Source organism: Caenorhabditis elegans, chromosome III (genome assembly GCF_000002985.6).
Source record: "Caenorhabditis elegans chromosome III".
In the NCBI taxonomy this organism is placed as follows: Eukaryota; Metazoa; Nematoda; class Chromadorea; order Rhabditida; family Rhabditidae; genus Caenorhabditis; species Caenorhabditis elegans.
The window spans coordinates 2,109,072-2,123,615 of NC_003281.10; the positions used below are offsets into that span (position 1 = coordinate 2,109,072).

Below are 14,544 nucleotides of genomic sequence, written 5' to 3' on the forward strand. Positions count from 1 at the left end.
ACAGTAACCCTTTCGTGGTGGGACCCAAAATTATTAAAGTCGGCGGAATAAAGGCATGTTGGGGGTTATTTGAAAGGTCTCGGTGAGCTGAGTTCAAATTTGAAAATGAAAATTTCCAGAAATGGGTCTCGACGCGAAAAAAAAATTTGGAAAAATTTTCAAAAAAAAATTTTATAAATTTTTTTTTCAATTTTTTTTCATTTAGTTTTTTGTTTATATTCAGGTAATAGCATGTATTTTTCGAATAAAATTTTTTTTACTACCGCTGCTCACAGTGGCAATTAACCTTATCTACGTATAATGATTATTGCATAAACTAATCTAAAAATAACCGAATTTTTGACCTCTTACGTGGAAAAACCAAGAATTTCCGAGTTTTCAAAAGATGATTTTAGCTGGAAAAATCACAGATAAAAAGTAATTTTACAACAACAACGAAAAAGCAATTTCATGAAAAAATTCCAATTTCTCCTGCTAATTTTGCTCTGCTTTTCGCAATTTTCAATGGCTTTTCCGAAAAAATGCTTCGATACTAATTTGGAGGTGAGTTTTTCAGATTTTTTCGGATTTTCAGGCCATAACCCCGAATTTCAGACCCAAAACTGTGCTGCAATTGAGTTATGGTGCATCAAGTTTGACAATGAGACACGTGGCTGCACTAATGTTTTTGATTATTGTACCGAATCGGAGCCAGGGTAGGTTTTTGTGCTTTTTCGTCATGAAATTCGTGTTCTCCGTAGTTTTTCACCTCTAGAAATTAATTTTGAGCCAATTTGGTGAACATCGGCGTTTGCGTACTTTTGAAGCTACAGTAACCCGCCAAAGCAGGAACTTTTTTTTAGAATATTTTCAAGGCTTCTCGTTATGAAATTCGTGTTCTCCGTAGTTTTTTACCATATAAATTTAATTTTAGCCAATTTGATGGTTATCGGTGTTTGCGTACTTTCGGGGCTACAGTAACCCCTGCGAAATTTTGAAAAACTCAAATTTCGCGCCCGATGCCTGAGAACATGATTTTAAGGCTAGAATTTGGCGTAGAATTTGAATTTTTCAATAGTTTTCTTCAAAAAATAACTAAAAATCCACAAATTTACAATTTTTCTCAGGTGTTATCAGAGACGTGGTGTGAAATGGTGCTGCTGTCGTGATGCATTGTGCAATTTGGCGTCATCTTCAGTGTTTCTAGTTTCGACTGCTTTTTTTATTCTGATTTTTGGAATTTTCCTGTAATAAAAAAATAAAAAATTTGTTGAATTTTCTTTTTTTTTTTGGATTTTTAAATTTTTGAAAAAAAAGTCTTTTTTTGCACTAAAATGACAAATTATTAATACATCAATAACCATATTTTGGTTACTACACAGATCCCCGCCAAATCTGATCAAAACCCATTGAAAAACACGATTTTCACACAAAACATTCGGATTAGGCTCGACTATAAAAAAAATGCGGAAAACATTGAAAAATTGACACTTTTCTGTTGGAAAATGAGACTTTTTATAACATTTTCACTATTTTTAACTTTAATTTATGGAATTTTCGGGCAAAGTTTGGATCCGATGGAGCGTAAGTTGAGAAATCTGAATTTCCCCCAAAAAAATAATTGGAAATTTGAATTTCCCGCCAAAAAATATTTGAAAATTTGAATTTCCCGCCAAAAAATATTTAAAAATTTGAATTTTTGCATTTCCCGCCAAAAAATATTTAAAAATTTGAATTTTTGCATTTCCCGCCAAAAAATATTTGAAAACTTGAATTTCCCGCCAAAAAATATTTAAAAATTTGAATTTTTGCATTTCCCGCCAAAAAATATTTGAAAACTTGAATTTCCCGCCAAAAAAATATTTAAAAATATGAATTTTCGAATTTCCCGCAAAAAAATATTTGAAAATTTGAATTTCCCGCCAAAAAATATTTAAAAATTTGAATTTCCCGCCAAATAATATTTGAAAATTTGGATTTGCAGCCAAAAAGCATTTGAAAATTTTAATTTTTGAATTTCCCGCCAAAAAGTATTTGAAAATTTAAATTTCCCGCCAAAAAATATTAAAAATTTTGAATTTTTGCATTTCCCGCCAAAAAATATTCGAAAATTTAAATTTCCCGCCAAAAAATATTAGAAAATTTGAATTTCCCGCCAAAAAATATTTGAAAATTTGAATTTCCCGCAAAAAAATATTTGAAAATCTGAATTTCCCGCAAAAAAATATTTGAAAATTTGAATTTCCCGCCAAAATAATTTGAATTTTTAAATTTCCCGCCAAAAAATATTTGAAAATTTGAATTTCCCGCCAAAAAATATTTGAAAATTTGAATTTCCCGCCAAAAAATATTAAAAATTTTGAATTTTTGCATTTCCCGCCAAAAAATATTCGAAAATTTAAATTTCCCGCCGAAAAAGTATTTGAAAATTTGAATTTTTGAATTTCCCCCCAAAACCAGAAAATATTTGAAAATTTGAATTTCCCGGCAAAAAATATTCGAAAATTTGAATTTACGTGGCAAATACGCTCCACTGGCAAAGCAACACTGCAGCAACTGCGCTCTATTGACAAAATTCTTAAAATCTCGAGTTTTCGCAGTTTTTTCATGATTTTTGACGGAAATATATGAATGTTTTTCGTATATATGTTGCAGCAAATGCGCCCCATTGATAAATTGCTTTAAAACAGCTGGTTTTCGGCGGGAAATTCAAATTTTTTGTAGAATTTTTGCGAACATTCAAATTTTCAGCTCCATCTCTTATGGAAAACAAGACCATCCAACTTTTCGGGAATATTACGGGCGGCCCAATCGAATTACACTCACAAACGGGATCCCGTCGACGTCGTGACACTGTAGAAAATGCCGGAAAATCTGCTTGGGACACTGCCGGAGATGTGGGTAAATCTGGTGAGTTTTAGCTCTGAAATCAGAGGTTTTTGTCGTTAGAGCGCGTTTGCAGTCCAACGGGGCGCATTTGCAACCCAGCTGTTGCAGTCGTCCAATTTTTAAGACAAAAATTATTGAAAATGCTCAAAAACTAGCTGAGTTACCAGTGATTTAAAGAATTTTCATCGTTAGAGCGCAATTGCAACACTCATTTTTTGCGATAGAGCGCATTTGCATTTCTTAGCTGTAGTTCTATAAATGTTTCATATTTGAAGACAAAAATTACTTGAAAAAACCGAAAATTCGGCAATTTCCAAAATATTTCTCATTGGAGCGCACTTGCAGACCCCGGAAATTCAAAAATTTTCAATTTTTCAGTTATTGATACCGTTGAAAACGCCGGAGCAGCTGTCAAGAATGGAGCAAGTGATTTGGACGAAAAACTTATGGGATCTGGATAAATATTGATTGGAATTGTAAAAAAAAATAATTTATTCGAGGAAAAAATCAATAAAAATTGAATTTGAAACAAAATTTTTTAAAAATCAATAAATTTAGACAATTTCCTCGCTGGCGACGAATGGCGGCACATCGGTCAGTGTTTCAAGATCCATCTGAAAAAAAAAATGTTGAATTATTGATTTTTAGGAAAATATCGATTTTTCGAAAATTATCGATTTTTTAGAAATTTTTCGATTTTTCTTAGAAATATCGTGTTTTCCGAATTTTTACCACAAAAATATAATTTCTAAGGTCTCGACAGGATTTCGACACCAAATTATCGATTTTTTGAAGGAATTATCGATTTTTTTAAAATGACGATAATTCCTTCGGAAAATATCGATTTTTCAAAAAAAAAATCGATTTTTTGAAAATTATCGACTTGTTTTAGAAATTATCGAATTATTCGGAAATTATCGATTTTTTGGGGATTTTCGATTTTTTTTTAGGAATTATCGATTTTTGGAAAATTGCTACTTTTAGAAATATCAATATTTTCATAAATTACAGATTTTTGGAAATTATCGATTTTTCGGAAATTATTGATTTTTTTAAAGGATTTTGCTGAAAATATCAAATTTTTAGGGTCTCGACGCGATTTCAGCCTAAATTATCGATTTTTCAGTGAAAATATCGATTTTTCACACCTCCTCAACAGCAAATTTCTCCAATTGCTCTCCGTGACGTTCTCGAGCTTTTTGAATTTTTGCGGAAATATTGCGAATTTCATACGGACGAATGTAGAAGCGACGATCGGTGGAATTTGAATTTTCTGGAAAAATATTGATTTTTTTTTTGGCGGGAAATTCAAAAATTCAAATTTTCAAATATTTTTTGGCGGGAAATTCAAAAATTTAAATTTTTTGAATATTTTTTGGCGGGAAATTTCAAAATTCAAATTTTTGAATATTTTTTGGCGGGAAATTTCAAAATTCAAATTTTTGAATATTTTTTGGCGGGAAATTCAAAAATTCAAATTTTTTGAATATTTTTTGGCGGGAAATTCAAAAATTTAAATTTTCAAATATTTTTTGGCGGGAAATTTAAAAATTCAAATTTCTGAATATTTTTGGCGGGAAATTTCAAAATTCAAATTTTTGAATATTTTTTGCCGGGAAATTCAAAAATTCAAATTTTTTGAATATTTTTTGGCGGGAAATTTCAAAATTCAAATTTTTGAATATTTTTTGGCGGGAAATTCAAAAATTAAAATTTTCAAATGTTTTTTGGCGGGAAATTCAAAAATTCAAATTTTCAAATATTTTTTGGCGGGAAATTCAAAAATTCAAATTTACAAATATTTTTTGGCGGGAAATTTAAAAATTCAAATTTTTGAATATTTTTTGCCGGGAAATTCAAAAATTCAAATTTTTTGAATATTTTTTGGCGGGAAATTTCAAAATTCAAATTTTTGAATATTTTTTGGCGGGAAATTCAAAAATTAAAATTTTCAAATGTTTTTTGGCGGGAAATTCAAAAATTCAAATTTTCAAATATTTTTTGGCGGGAAATTCAAAAATTCAAATTTACAAATATTTTTTGGCGGGAAATTTAAAAATTCAAATTTTCAAATATTTTTTGGCGGGAAATTCAAAAATTTAAATTTTCAAATATTTTTTGGCGGGAAATTTAAAAATTCAAATTTCTGAATATTTTTGGCGGGAAATTCAAAAATTCAAATTTACAAATATTTTTTGGCGGGAAATTCAAAAATTCAAATTTTCAAATATTTTTTGGCGGGAAATTCAAAAATTAAAATTTTCAAATATTTTTTGGCGGGAAATTCAAAAATTCAAATTTACAAATATTTTTTGGCGGGAAATTTAAAAATTCAAATTTTCAAATATTTTTTGGCGGGAAATTTAAAAATTCAAATTTTCAAATATTTTTTGGCGGGAAATTCAAAAATTCAAAACTTTTTTGGCGGGAAATTCAAAAATTCAAATTTACAAATATTTTTTGGCGGGAAATTTAAAAATTCAAATTTTCAAATATTTTTTGGCGGGAAATTCAAAAATTCAAAACTTTTTTGGCGGGAAATTCAAATTTTCAAAAATTTTTGGCGGGAAATTCAAAAATTGAAATTTTCAAATATTTTTTGGCGGGAAATTTCAAAATTCAAATTTTTGAATATTTTTTGGCGGGAAATTCAAAAATTCAAATTTTCAAATATTTTTTGGCGGGAAATTCAAAAATTCAAAATTTCAAATATTTTTTGGCGGGAAATTCAAAAAATTCAAATTTTAGAATATTTTTTGGCGGGAAATTCAAAAATTTAAATTTTCAAATATTTTTTGGCGGGAAATTCGAATTTTTATGCTAGAAAATTCAATTTTTTTTCAGTACTTCTGAGTTTTTCAACAATTTCTTCCGGTGTTTCTCCTCGGATCAAAAGCGTCGCAATTTCCTTTCGAACGATCGTTGAAAGCGGCAAATTGTTCACCAAATGCTCGTGTCCACAGTGAAAAAGACAAGCACGGACGTGGATTTGGCTGAAAATTTTGAAAATTTGAAAAAAAATTTGAATTTTAAAAGATTTTCAAAAAAAAAAAATTTTTTTGGAAAATTTTTTTTCCAAAAATTTCAAAAAAATTTTTCCCAAAAATTCAAATTTCCCGCTCAAAATTTTGCGAATTTTTCAAGTTTTTCACTATTACCGTACCCAAAAGTCTCCCTGACCGATATATGGGCGGTACAAGCCCTTTTTAGCTTTTTCGTTGGCCGATTACGGGCTCCACGTGGCTCCTTGTCTGTAGGCTGCTGGGATTTGGTGAAGAAACATGAATAGCGTCTGCAAAAAAATTTGATGGGTCTCGCCACGAAATTGAGTGGGGTTACTGTAACACCGGTTTCAGCTGTGTCATATGGTGAAAATAGCGATTTTTGCGGGTTTTTAACTAGTTTTTCAGCTTGAAATCAACATTTTGAGCTTAAAATTTTATTTGGGTCTCGCCAAGACTATATTGGGTTACTGTAGCACCGGTTTCAGCTGTGTCATATGGTGAAAATAGCGATTTTTCGTGGTTTTTTAATGGATTTTTCACGAAAAATATCGATTTTTCGTTGATTTTAATCGAATTTCCGCGAAAAATCTCGATTTTTCGGCAAAAATCGATATTTCCATTTTTTTGAGTCTTGCCACGATTATTTTGGGTTACTGTAGCACCGGTTTCAGCTGTGTCAGGCGGTGAAAATTTGGATTTTCTGAGGTGGTTTTTGACTGAAAACCATCAGTTTTTAAGCGAAAAACTGGGAATTGTCGCAAAAAATTCAATGGGTCTCGCCACGAAATGGAGTGGGGTTACTGTAGCTATGATTTCAGCTGTGTCAGGTGGCGAAAATAGCGATTTTTAGCGGTTTTCAATCGATTATTCGCCTGAAAATCGAAATTTCTCCGGCTTTTCACGAAGTTTTCCCAAAAATTCAAATTTTTAGGTAAATTTTCGGCGGGAAATTCAAATTTTTACCTAGTTTTTCCGGTGGTAGTGTATCTTCCGGACGTGTGCACAAATCGGGACGACGTGCTGTACTCGAGATTCTCTTTCCAACGCTAAAAAATGTGAAAATTTGGTTTAAAAACAACGACACTCCGCCAGTACGCCAGCGCGTGTTGTTTAGCGGGTGGCGGGAAGTTGAATTTTTGACGAAAAATCCAATTTTTTGACTTAATTTCATCGATTTTTAGCTAAAAAATCGACTTTTTGGTCCAAAATTCATCGATTTTTTCGATTTTTTTCACTTAAAAACTAATTTTCAGCACCTCAAACTCGTTGAAATTCGCAAATTGCATAGTTTCATACGCAACTTGTTCATTTTCGTGCTGAGCACGCACGTGCTCATTCAACGTGGCCTGGTAATCGCAACGGGCGGTGCAATCGGTGATTGGGCACAGAAAACCCGGTTGGCGGCTGAAAAACGGACGGTTATCTGGCGAGAAATTCGAATTTTCAGGGTTTTTTACGTTGAAATTTCAGATTTAACAGTTTTAGAGTGTTTGGCCTGATGCTGAGCCAGAGCACGACCGGAGCCAAAGACAAAATCGCAGTTTGGACACGGAACCTGCAAAAAATCGGGGTTTTTTTGTGGGATTTTTCACTGTATTTTTCACACAAATGTAGATTTTACCACAATTCTTGGTTTTGCCACAATTTCCGGCTTTTTCGAGAACTCGATTCTCACAGATCCGACCGCCGGCCGAATTTCCGCAAAATCCTGACTTTTTCGGCATTTTCGCGGCACTTGATACATTTCCGGCCACTTTTTTAGTCGTTCAGTTGTTGGAATTGGTGTAAAATTGTAGAAATTGAAGTTTTGCTGAAAAAAATCTTATTAAAAATCTAATTTTTCAATTTTTCTCCGAAAAACCTCGTGAAATTCGAAATTCTCCCCGTCAAACTCCTCGTCGATCGGAAAATTGTCTTCAGAATCCGCGGAATCTCCCATTTTTTGAATAAAAGCTGCAAAAAAAATATATATAAATCGGGTGGAAAAGTGAAAATGGTTGAAAAACGAAAATAAATTAATTTCCGAGCTGTCCGAGAGGAGTACACGGCCGCGCAGAGAAAGTTCGGCCCCGGTCAGCGGGAAATCGCGCGAAATTTGAATTTAGAGGGGTTTTCTGCGGTTTTGCTCCCGCCAAAAAATATTCAAAAATTTGAATTTTTTGAATTTCCCGCCAAAAAATATTCAAAAAATTTGAATTTTGAAATTTCCCGCCAAAAAATATTTGAAAATTTAAATTTTTGAATTTCCCGCCAAAAAATATTCAAAAAATTTAAATTTTTGAATTTCCCGCCAAAAAATATTTAAAATTTTGAATTTTTGAATTTCCCGCATTAATTGCCTCCAAATTCATAATTTTTGTTTTTTTTTCAAATTTTTTAATATTTTTTGGCGGGAAATTCAAAACTTTTGAATCTTTTTTTTTCGCGGGAAATTCAAAATTTTAAATATTTTTTGCAGGAAATTTTAATTTTCGGATATTTTTTGATGGGAAATTCAAATTTTTACATATTTTTTTGCGGGATAAACAATTTTTTGAATATTTTTTGACTGGGAATTCAAATTTTCAAATCTTTTTTGGCGGGAAAACCTTTTTCAAATAAAATACCACAAGCACGCTCCATCTGACGATTCGCTGCGCAGCGACTCGAGACATAAAATGATACGTAGCTAGAACAAGCAGACCAGTCATTGTTTTTTTTTTGTTTTTTCTGTGCTATATTGTAGATTCAGTGTTTTTTTACGTTTTTTTTTGTAATTTCTTAAACGGAAATTTTCTCAAAAAATGGTCAAAAATCTAAAATTTTAACGTCCCAATTCTCAGCCACCCGCAATAATTCGATTAAGCGCGTCTTATAAAAGATGGAAAGCTTCAGAATTTCCTTCACAGTTCCTCAATATGAGGCTTCAGGTCCTCCTTCTTCTGGCTGTTGGCTCAGCGGCTTCTGACTTTGGGAGCCCACTTGTTGCTCCTATTTCAACGAGTGAACCGTGGGATGATACCGTTTTGAAAATCAGAGAGTTTGCGAATATATTCACAGCGGCCCTCAGAACACGGAGTTGGTATAAGATTGAAAAGTTCTTTGACAAAGATTTTTATATGCTTTGCTTGGCGGACGATAGAAAAACAGTTATGAGACGAGATGAGAGATGTAAGTTGATTTCCTACTAATCCATATCTCACAGGCTTATCCAATTTTCAGTCGATTCCATCATGGACTTTGTGACAATTCCGAAAGGTCCTAATGAGATCTATTGGGGTGGTGGATCATTTTCTAGCAAGAATAAAACAAGAAATTCAGCAGTGTGCTATATAGATTTTTACAACATTTTACCTTGGCTAGTCTATTAAAAATTTGAGCTTGTCACCAAACCAACGTTTAAGCTGCTGTGGGGAGCGAGATTTTTCTGTCCTGAGACACCACCTGACCGTGGGATTTTGAAATATAGGTTCTCCAATATAGGTTCTCTGAAATTATAGGTTCTCCTGAAATTCCGAGCAATTCCATTCATCACAAGACTGCTCTTGCTTCTGCTGAACAACTCACTACGCTTGAACATATCACAAAGTTCTTGGAATTATTCGAAGCGGCCATTGCAACCAGGGATTGGTATCAAATTGAGAAACGCTTCGGAAAATATTTCTTTCTCGAAAGATGTTGGATCGATAATCATTATACGCTGCGTACTTCTAGAAGTTAGTTGACTTTTTCAGCTTAAATTTGATTGTAGTAAACATTGAAACTTTCAGCCGAATTCATCACAATGTTAACTAATATTCCTCGGAACAATGATGTATCTTTCGATCTCCTGTCGTATCATGGAGAGGTGTATGGTGGGCGTCTAACTGACTCTATCTCCATCGAAGTGACAATATCCGGAATTATGGCGACTCCACTCCGTTTTAAATTTATGTTTAGCCACCGCGGATACTTGTTGGAAATAGGGCATCGGATTGAGTGTGAGTATGTACGATTTGCGGATGATGAAAATTATGATGTCGGACACGAATTCGCTGTTGCTCCGGCCTCTTCAGGAGCTCTGAGTCCTACAGTTGAACGGATCAATGAGTTTTTGGAAAGTTTCAAAGCGGCGATTGAAACCAGAGATTGGTATCAAATCGAGAAGCACTTCAGATCAACCAACTAAAAGATTGTGTTATGCAACGAAATTGGATTGTCCGAAAAGTTTTTTTTATTGAATAAACATTGTATTTTCCATGTGTTTTTTTAAAAGAAGTTTTGCAGATACAGTGCTAGCCAAAAAGATATCCACTTTTGGTTTTTTGTGTGTAGCTTTTTTCTCAAGCATCCATTTGACTTGAATTTTTCCGTGTGCATAAAGCGAAATGTTACGCAAATTTGCGGACCAAACATTACATGATTATCGATTTTTTCTGAATTTTATTTCAATTTTTTGATTTTTTCGTTTTTCCAATTTTCATTATTTTTTTTGAATTATCAATAAAACGCACTCTGTTTGTTGCACTGGATTTGTTTGGTTGATAAATTATTTTTAAGGTATGGTAAAATCTGTTGGGTGTAAAAATCTTTCCTTGGACGTCAAGAAAGCCATTGTAGCTGGCTTCGAACAAGGAATACCCACGAAAATGCTCGCGCTGCAAATTCAACGTTCTCCGTCGACTATTTGGAAAGTAATCAAGAAGTACCAAACTGAGGTGAGTTCGAAAAATATTATTTTTTAATAATAAATGTTTAGAAATCCGTCGCTTTGAGAATCTCGCCCGGCAGGCCTCGAGTGACAACCCATAGGATGGATCGCAACATCCTCCGATCAGCAAGAGAAGATCCGCATAGGACCGCCACGGATATTCAAATGATTATAAGTTCTCCAAATGAACCTGTACCAAGTAAACGAACTGTTCGTCGACGTTTACAGCAAGCAGGACTACACGGACGAAAGCCAGTCAAGAAACCGTTCATCAGTAAGAAAAATCGCATGGCTCGAGTTGCGTGGGCAAAAGCGCATCTTCGTTGGGGACGTCAGGAATGGGCTAAACACATCTGGTCTGACGAAAGCAAGTTCAATTTGTTCGGGAGTGATGGAAATTCCTGGGTACGTCGTCCTGTTGGCTCTAGGTACTCTCCAAAGTATCAATGCCCAACCGTTAAGCATGGAGGTGGGAGCGTCATGGTGTGGGGGTGCTTCACCAGCACTTCCATGGGCCCACTAAGGAGAATCCAAAGCATTATGGATCGTTTTCAATACGAAAACATCTTGGAAACTACAATGCGACCCTGGGCACTTCAAAATGTGGGCCGTGGCTTCGTGTTTCAGCAGGATAACGATCCTAAGCATACTTCTCTTCATGTGCGTTCCTGGTTTCAACGTCGTCGTGTGCATTTGCTCGATTGGCCAAGTCAGTCTCCGGACTTGAATCCAATAGAGCATTTGTGGGAAGAGTTGGAAAGACGTCTTGGAGGTATTCGGGCTTCAAATGCAGATGCCAAATTCAACCAGTTGGAAAACGCTTGGAAAGCTATCCCCATGTCAGTTATTCACAAGCTGATCGACTCGATGCCACGTCGTTGTCAAGCTGTTATTGATGCAAACGGATACGCGACAAAGTATTAAGCATAATTATGTTGTTTTTAAATCCAATTGCTCATATTCCGGTACTTTAATTGTCATTTCCTTGCAACCTCGGTTTTTTCAATATTTCTAGTTTTTCGATTTTTTTGAATTTTTCTGAAGTTTTTTCAAAATCTGTTGAACATTTTTGATGAATATTGTGTTTTTAGATTTTGTGAACACTGTGGTGAAGTTTCAAAACAAAATAACCACTTAGAAAAAAGTTACACACAAAAAACCAAAAGTGGATATCTTTTTGGCCAGCACTGTATGTATAATCAAATTCGGAGTCATCTGTCTTTCTCAGCTAATTGATTTTATATCGGCACCGACATCAGCCGCATCGGCACCGATTTTCGCCGAAACGGCCCAGCCAATATATGATACGTGTGTAGCTGGCGCCGACGCGGCTAGAGTCGGTGCCGATGCGCTTCTTTGGTGCCGATGCAGCTAGAGTCGGTACCAGGGGTGTGCGGATAATAGCCGATTTAGCCGAATTCGCCGATCGGCTAATTCGGCTAACTCGGCTAATATTAGCCGAATTATCCGTTAGCCGACATTTCTACCGCCGTTAGCCGACTTTTTGGCAGTTTGGCTAATACGTAGTTATCCGTTAGCCGATTTTGGCCGATGTTAGCCGAATTAGCCGATCGACTATTTCGACTAATTCAACTAGCATATTTTTTTGGAAAACTAAATGTTGTGAATTTGTATGATTTTTTCCTATTTGAACAGTCGTTCATCACTGAATTTGCTCAATAACAGTAAAAAAATTAACTCAAAACCTGAATTAACAGAGTGGACAAAAAAAGCTTAACCAGATGAATATTTTCCGAATTTTTTTTTAATTTTTGGGGGGCAGATAGCTCAGTCGGTAGTGGTGGCCGCTAGCAGTCTGGAGGTCACGAGTTCAAGTCCGGCCTCACCCCCTAGGTTCACCCAGCCTCTATTGGGAAGTGGAGCAATCCACGACTGGATTATCGGCCACAGTCCCCGGCTAGGACGTGGCTTAAATTACAGCCCAGAGGGATCACCACCAGGCAGTGTACCTGAATCCCAGATCCGCAGTGCATAGCACTTGAAGAACGGATCGTCCTTTAATCCTTTTTTTTTAAGCCGAATTAGCCGAAAATTAGCCGATTTGACTGACTGACATTAGCCAAATCAGCCGTTAGCCGGTTCTCAAAAAATCGGCGTTAGCCGATTTATCCGTTAGCCGAAAAAATCGGTTATCCGCACGCACCTGGTCGGTACCGATGCCGAAAGTGGTCGTCGCTGCAGAGAGCGACACATCGGTGCCGATGCGGCTAGAGTCTGTGCCGATGCGACAAAAATGTATCTTTCTCTGAACCTCTCGCTTTCTACCGTGTGTCCTCCACATCACTCTTTCCTTTGAACCGTGCCTTTCTCGAGATCCGAACTTATCCACGTTGATCATCTTCTGTTTACTAATCCATCCTTTTACCTGTAGATCCATCCGCGCACGCGCGATGCTAGGTTTAACTCAGATTAAAAGGAAAGATGCTGCGCCGTTTTAGACATATGTGATGCTGCTCGTGAATATGACTTTACAGTTATGAAAAAAAAAAGAACATATGCAGTATGGAAGCTTTTGAAAAGAGTATCACGTGTTCGTATCACATGCGAGATTATTTTCCAAACCCATTTATTTGAAGTGGAACACTAATCATTGAAATTTTAAAAATTTTAAAATAAACAGCTTAATAAGATATCAGTATATTCAGTGTACCATATGTTATCTCATTCATATTCATATTCATATTCATATCTCATATTAGTTCATTTAAAAAGAGCCGAACAATTAGTCTTGTATGCAGCACTAATGGAGAATATACGGTACCTTATTTCCACAATTATTTTTGCATGCAAAACTAAATTTCGAAGTCTCGTAACTTTGAAAAAGTGACCAACTATTATAGAAAATTCAATTTTATACTCCTTAAACAATGAAAATACATACTTTTCCAATACTTTATCAATTATTTGTAAGTATGTTCCCTAAATTTTATATTTAGCAGGAAATTATTGGTTTTTGGGTTTGATACTCACCGCGGGCCAAACTTTTTATTTTGTTTGTTTTAAAGTTTATATATTTTGTAGACTTATTTTTTAAAATTATTGTGTTGGTTTTCCAAGAAAAAGTGTATTTTCTAGGTTAAAAACTCATTTTCTCAACTTTTCATGCTTATTTTCAAATTTTCCATGCAATTTTACATTGGAAACCATTTTTTTTTGAAATTTTTGAAATGTACACTTTTGGCTCAGCCGGTAACAGAGATGACTGGTGAGAAACAGGTCCGGGGTTCGATCCCCGCTGAGGTCAATAATTTTTGTTGTACTTTTTTTGTAGTTTTTAGGCAGTTAAATATCAAAAGGGGGTTTTTTTTTCTTTTTTTTTTGAAAAGAAGAAGAAAACACACTTTCGTACTAGTCATGACAATTTCTAGACGTTTTGAACAAAATTTTCATGATCTACGAGCAATTTTACACCGAAACCGGGGGATTTTTATTCGAAATGTTGAAATGTACACTTTTAGAGCAACAGGTAACAGGGATGGCTGATAAGAAATAGGTCGGGGGTTCGATCCCCGCAGTGGTCAATAATTTGGTGACTTGACAAGTTTCAAGTATTTTTATGTAATGTGGAGTAGTTTTTCAAGTAGTTTTGCGCACAACTTTGAAACTTTTTGACGAATTTTTAGGAAAAGTGAATTTTCGTGGCTAAATACTTTTCTTGTCTGATTTTTATATTTATTTTCAAATTTTCCATGCAATTTTACATTGGAAACCATTTTTTTTTTTGAAATTTTGAAATGTACACTTTTGGCTCAGCCGGTAACAGAGATGACTGGTGAGAAACAGGTCCGGGGTTCGATCCCCGCTGAGGTCAATAATTTTTGTTGTACTTGTTTTGTAGTTTTTAGGCAGTTAAATATCAAAGGAGAGGGGTTTTTTTTCGAATTTCGTTACGAACCTTTGCAGTTTTAATTTTCACGTAAAATTTTTGAATAACTTTTCAAATTTTTACTTTTGTCGTGGGGTTACTGTAGTTCCAAAAGT

At 34.6% G+C, this 14,544-nt stretch overlaps 3 protein-coding genes across 5 annotated transcripts; 2 read left to right on the plus strand and 1 right to left on the minus strand.

Annotated features, from left to right (window-relative positions):
- The first annotated feature begins 1,477 nt into the window (after window positions 1-1,477).
- Window positions 1,478-3,397, plus strand: Y48G9A.7. 2 transcript variants are annotated; one of them, NM_001393291.1, is made up of 3 exons: window positions 1,478-1,563; window positions 2,731-2,889; window positions 3,247-3,397. In NM_001393291.1, exons 1-3 carry the CDS (start codon window positions 1,485-1,487, stop codon window positions 3,327-3,329), a joined length of 321 nt encoding a protein of 106 aa, NP_001379374.1. In that variant the 5' UTR covers window positions 1,478-1,484; the 3' UTR covers window positions 3,330-3,397. The 2 variants fall into 2 exon arrangements, with proteins under 2 accessions (NP_001379374.1, NP_497501.1); NM_065100.4 differs by lacking the exon at window positions 1,478-1,563.
- Y48G9A.11 (C2H2-type domain-containing protein) lies at window positions 3,345-7,826 on the minus strand. The gene is made up of 9 exons (NM_065101.4): window positions 7,735-7,826; window positions 7,495-7,683; window positions 7,331-7,428; window positions 7,130-7,277; window positions 6,837-6,919; window positions 6,032-6,160; window positions 5,716-5,861; window positions 4,017-4,141; window positions 3,345-3,482 (listed from the first exon to the last, which is right to left on the minus strand). Exons 1-9 carry the CDS (start codon window positions 7,810-7,812, stop codon window positions 3,423-3,425), a joined length of 1,056 nt encoding a protein of 351 aa, NP_497502.2. The 5' UTR covers window positions 7,813-7,826; the 3' UTR covers window positions 3,345-3,422.
- Window positions 7,827-8,769: 943 nt separating this feature from the next.
- Window positions 8,770-10,087, plus strand: Y48G9A.6 (Conserved secreted protein; the record flags this gene model as incomplete). Of its 2 annotated transcripts, NM_001393292.1 has the most annotated exons (4): window positions 8,771-9,023; window positions 9,075-9,110; window positions 9,353-9,568; window positions 9,623-10,020. In NM_001393292.1, the coding sequence occupies 4 exons, from the start codon at window positions 8,771-8,773 to the stop codon at window positions 10,018-10,020; spliced, it is 903 nt and encodes a 300-aa protein (NP_001379373.1). The 2 variants fall into 2 exon arrangements, with proteins under 2 accessions (NP_497503.2, NP_001379373.1); NM_065102.3 differs by lacking the exon at window positions 9,075-9,110 and having other exon boundaries at window positions 8,770-9,023; window positions 9,623-10,087.
- Window positions 10,088-14,544: the final 4,457 nt, after the last annotated feature.

Bases quoted from the DNA above. Each gene is read 5' to 3' on its own strand.
- Y48G9A.11 (NM_065101.4), bottom strand. From the start codon at position 7,812: ATGGGAGATTCCGCGGATTCTGAAGACAATTTTCCGATCGACGAGGAG. The intron at 7,684-7,734 runs GTTTTTCGGAGA...GATTTTTTTCAG, and splicing joins AGAATTTCGAATTTCACGAG to CAAAACTTCAATTTCTACAA. The intron at 6,161-6,836 runs GTAAAAATTTGA...ATTTTTTTGCAG, and splicing joins ACTACCACCGGAAAAACTAG to ACGCTATTCATGTTTCTTCA.
- Y48G9A.7 (NM_001393291.1), top strand. From the start codon at position 1,485: ATGAGACTTTTTATAACATTTTCACTATTTTTAACTTTAATTTATGGA. The intron at 1,564-2,730 runs GTAAGTTGAGAA...TCAAATTTTCAG, and splicing joins AAGTTTGGATCCGATGGAGC to CTCCATCTCTTATGGAAAAC. The intron at 2,890-3,246 runs GTGAGTTTTAGC...TCAATTTTTCAG, and splicing joins CGGAGATGTGGGTAAATCTG to TTATTGATACCGTTGAAAAC.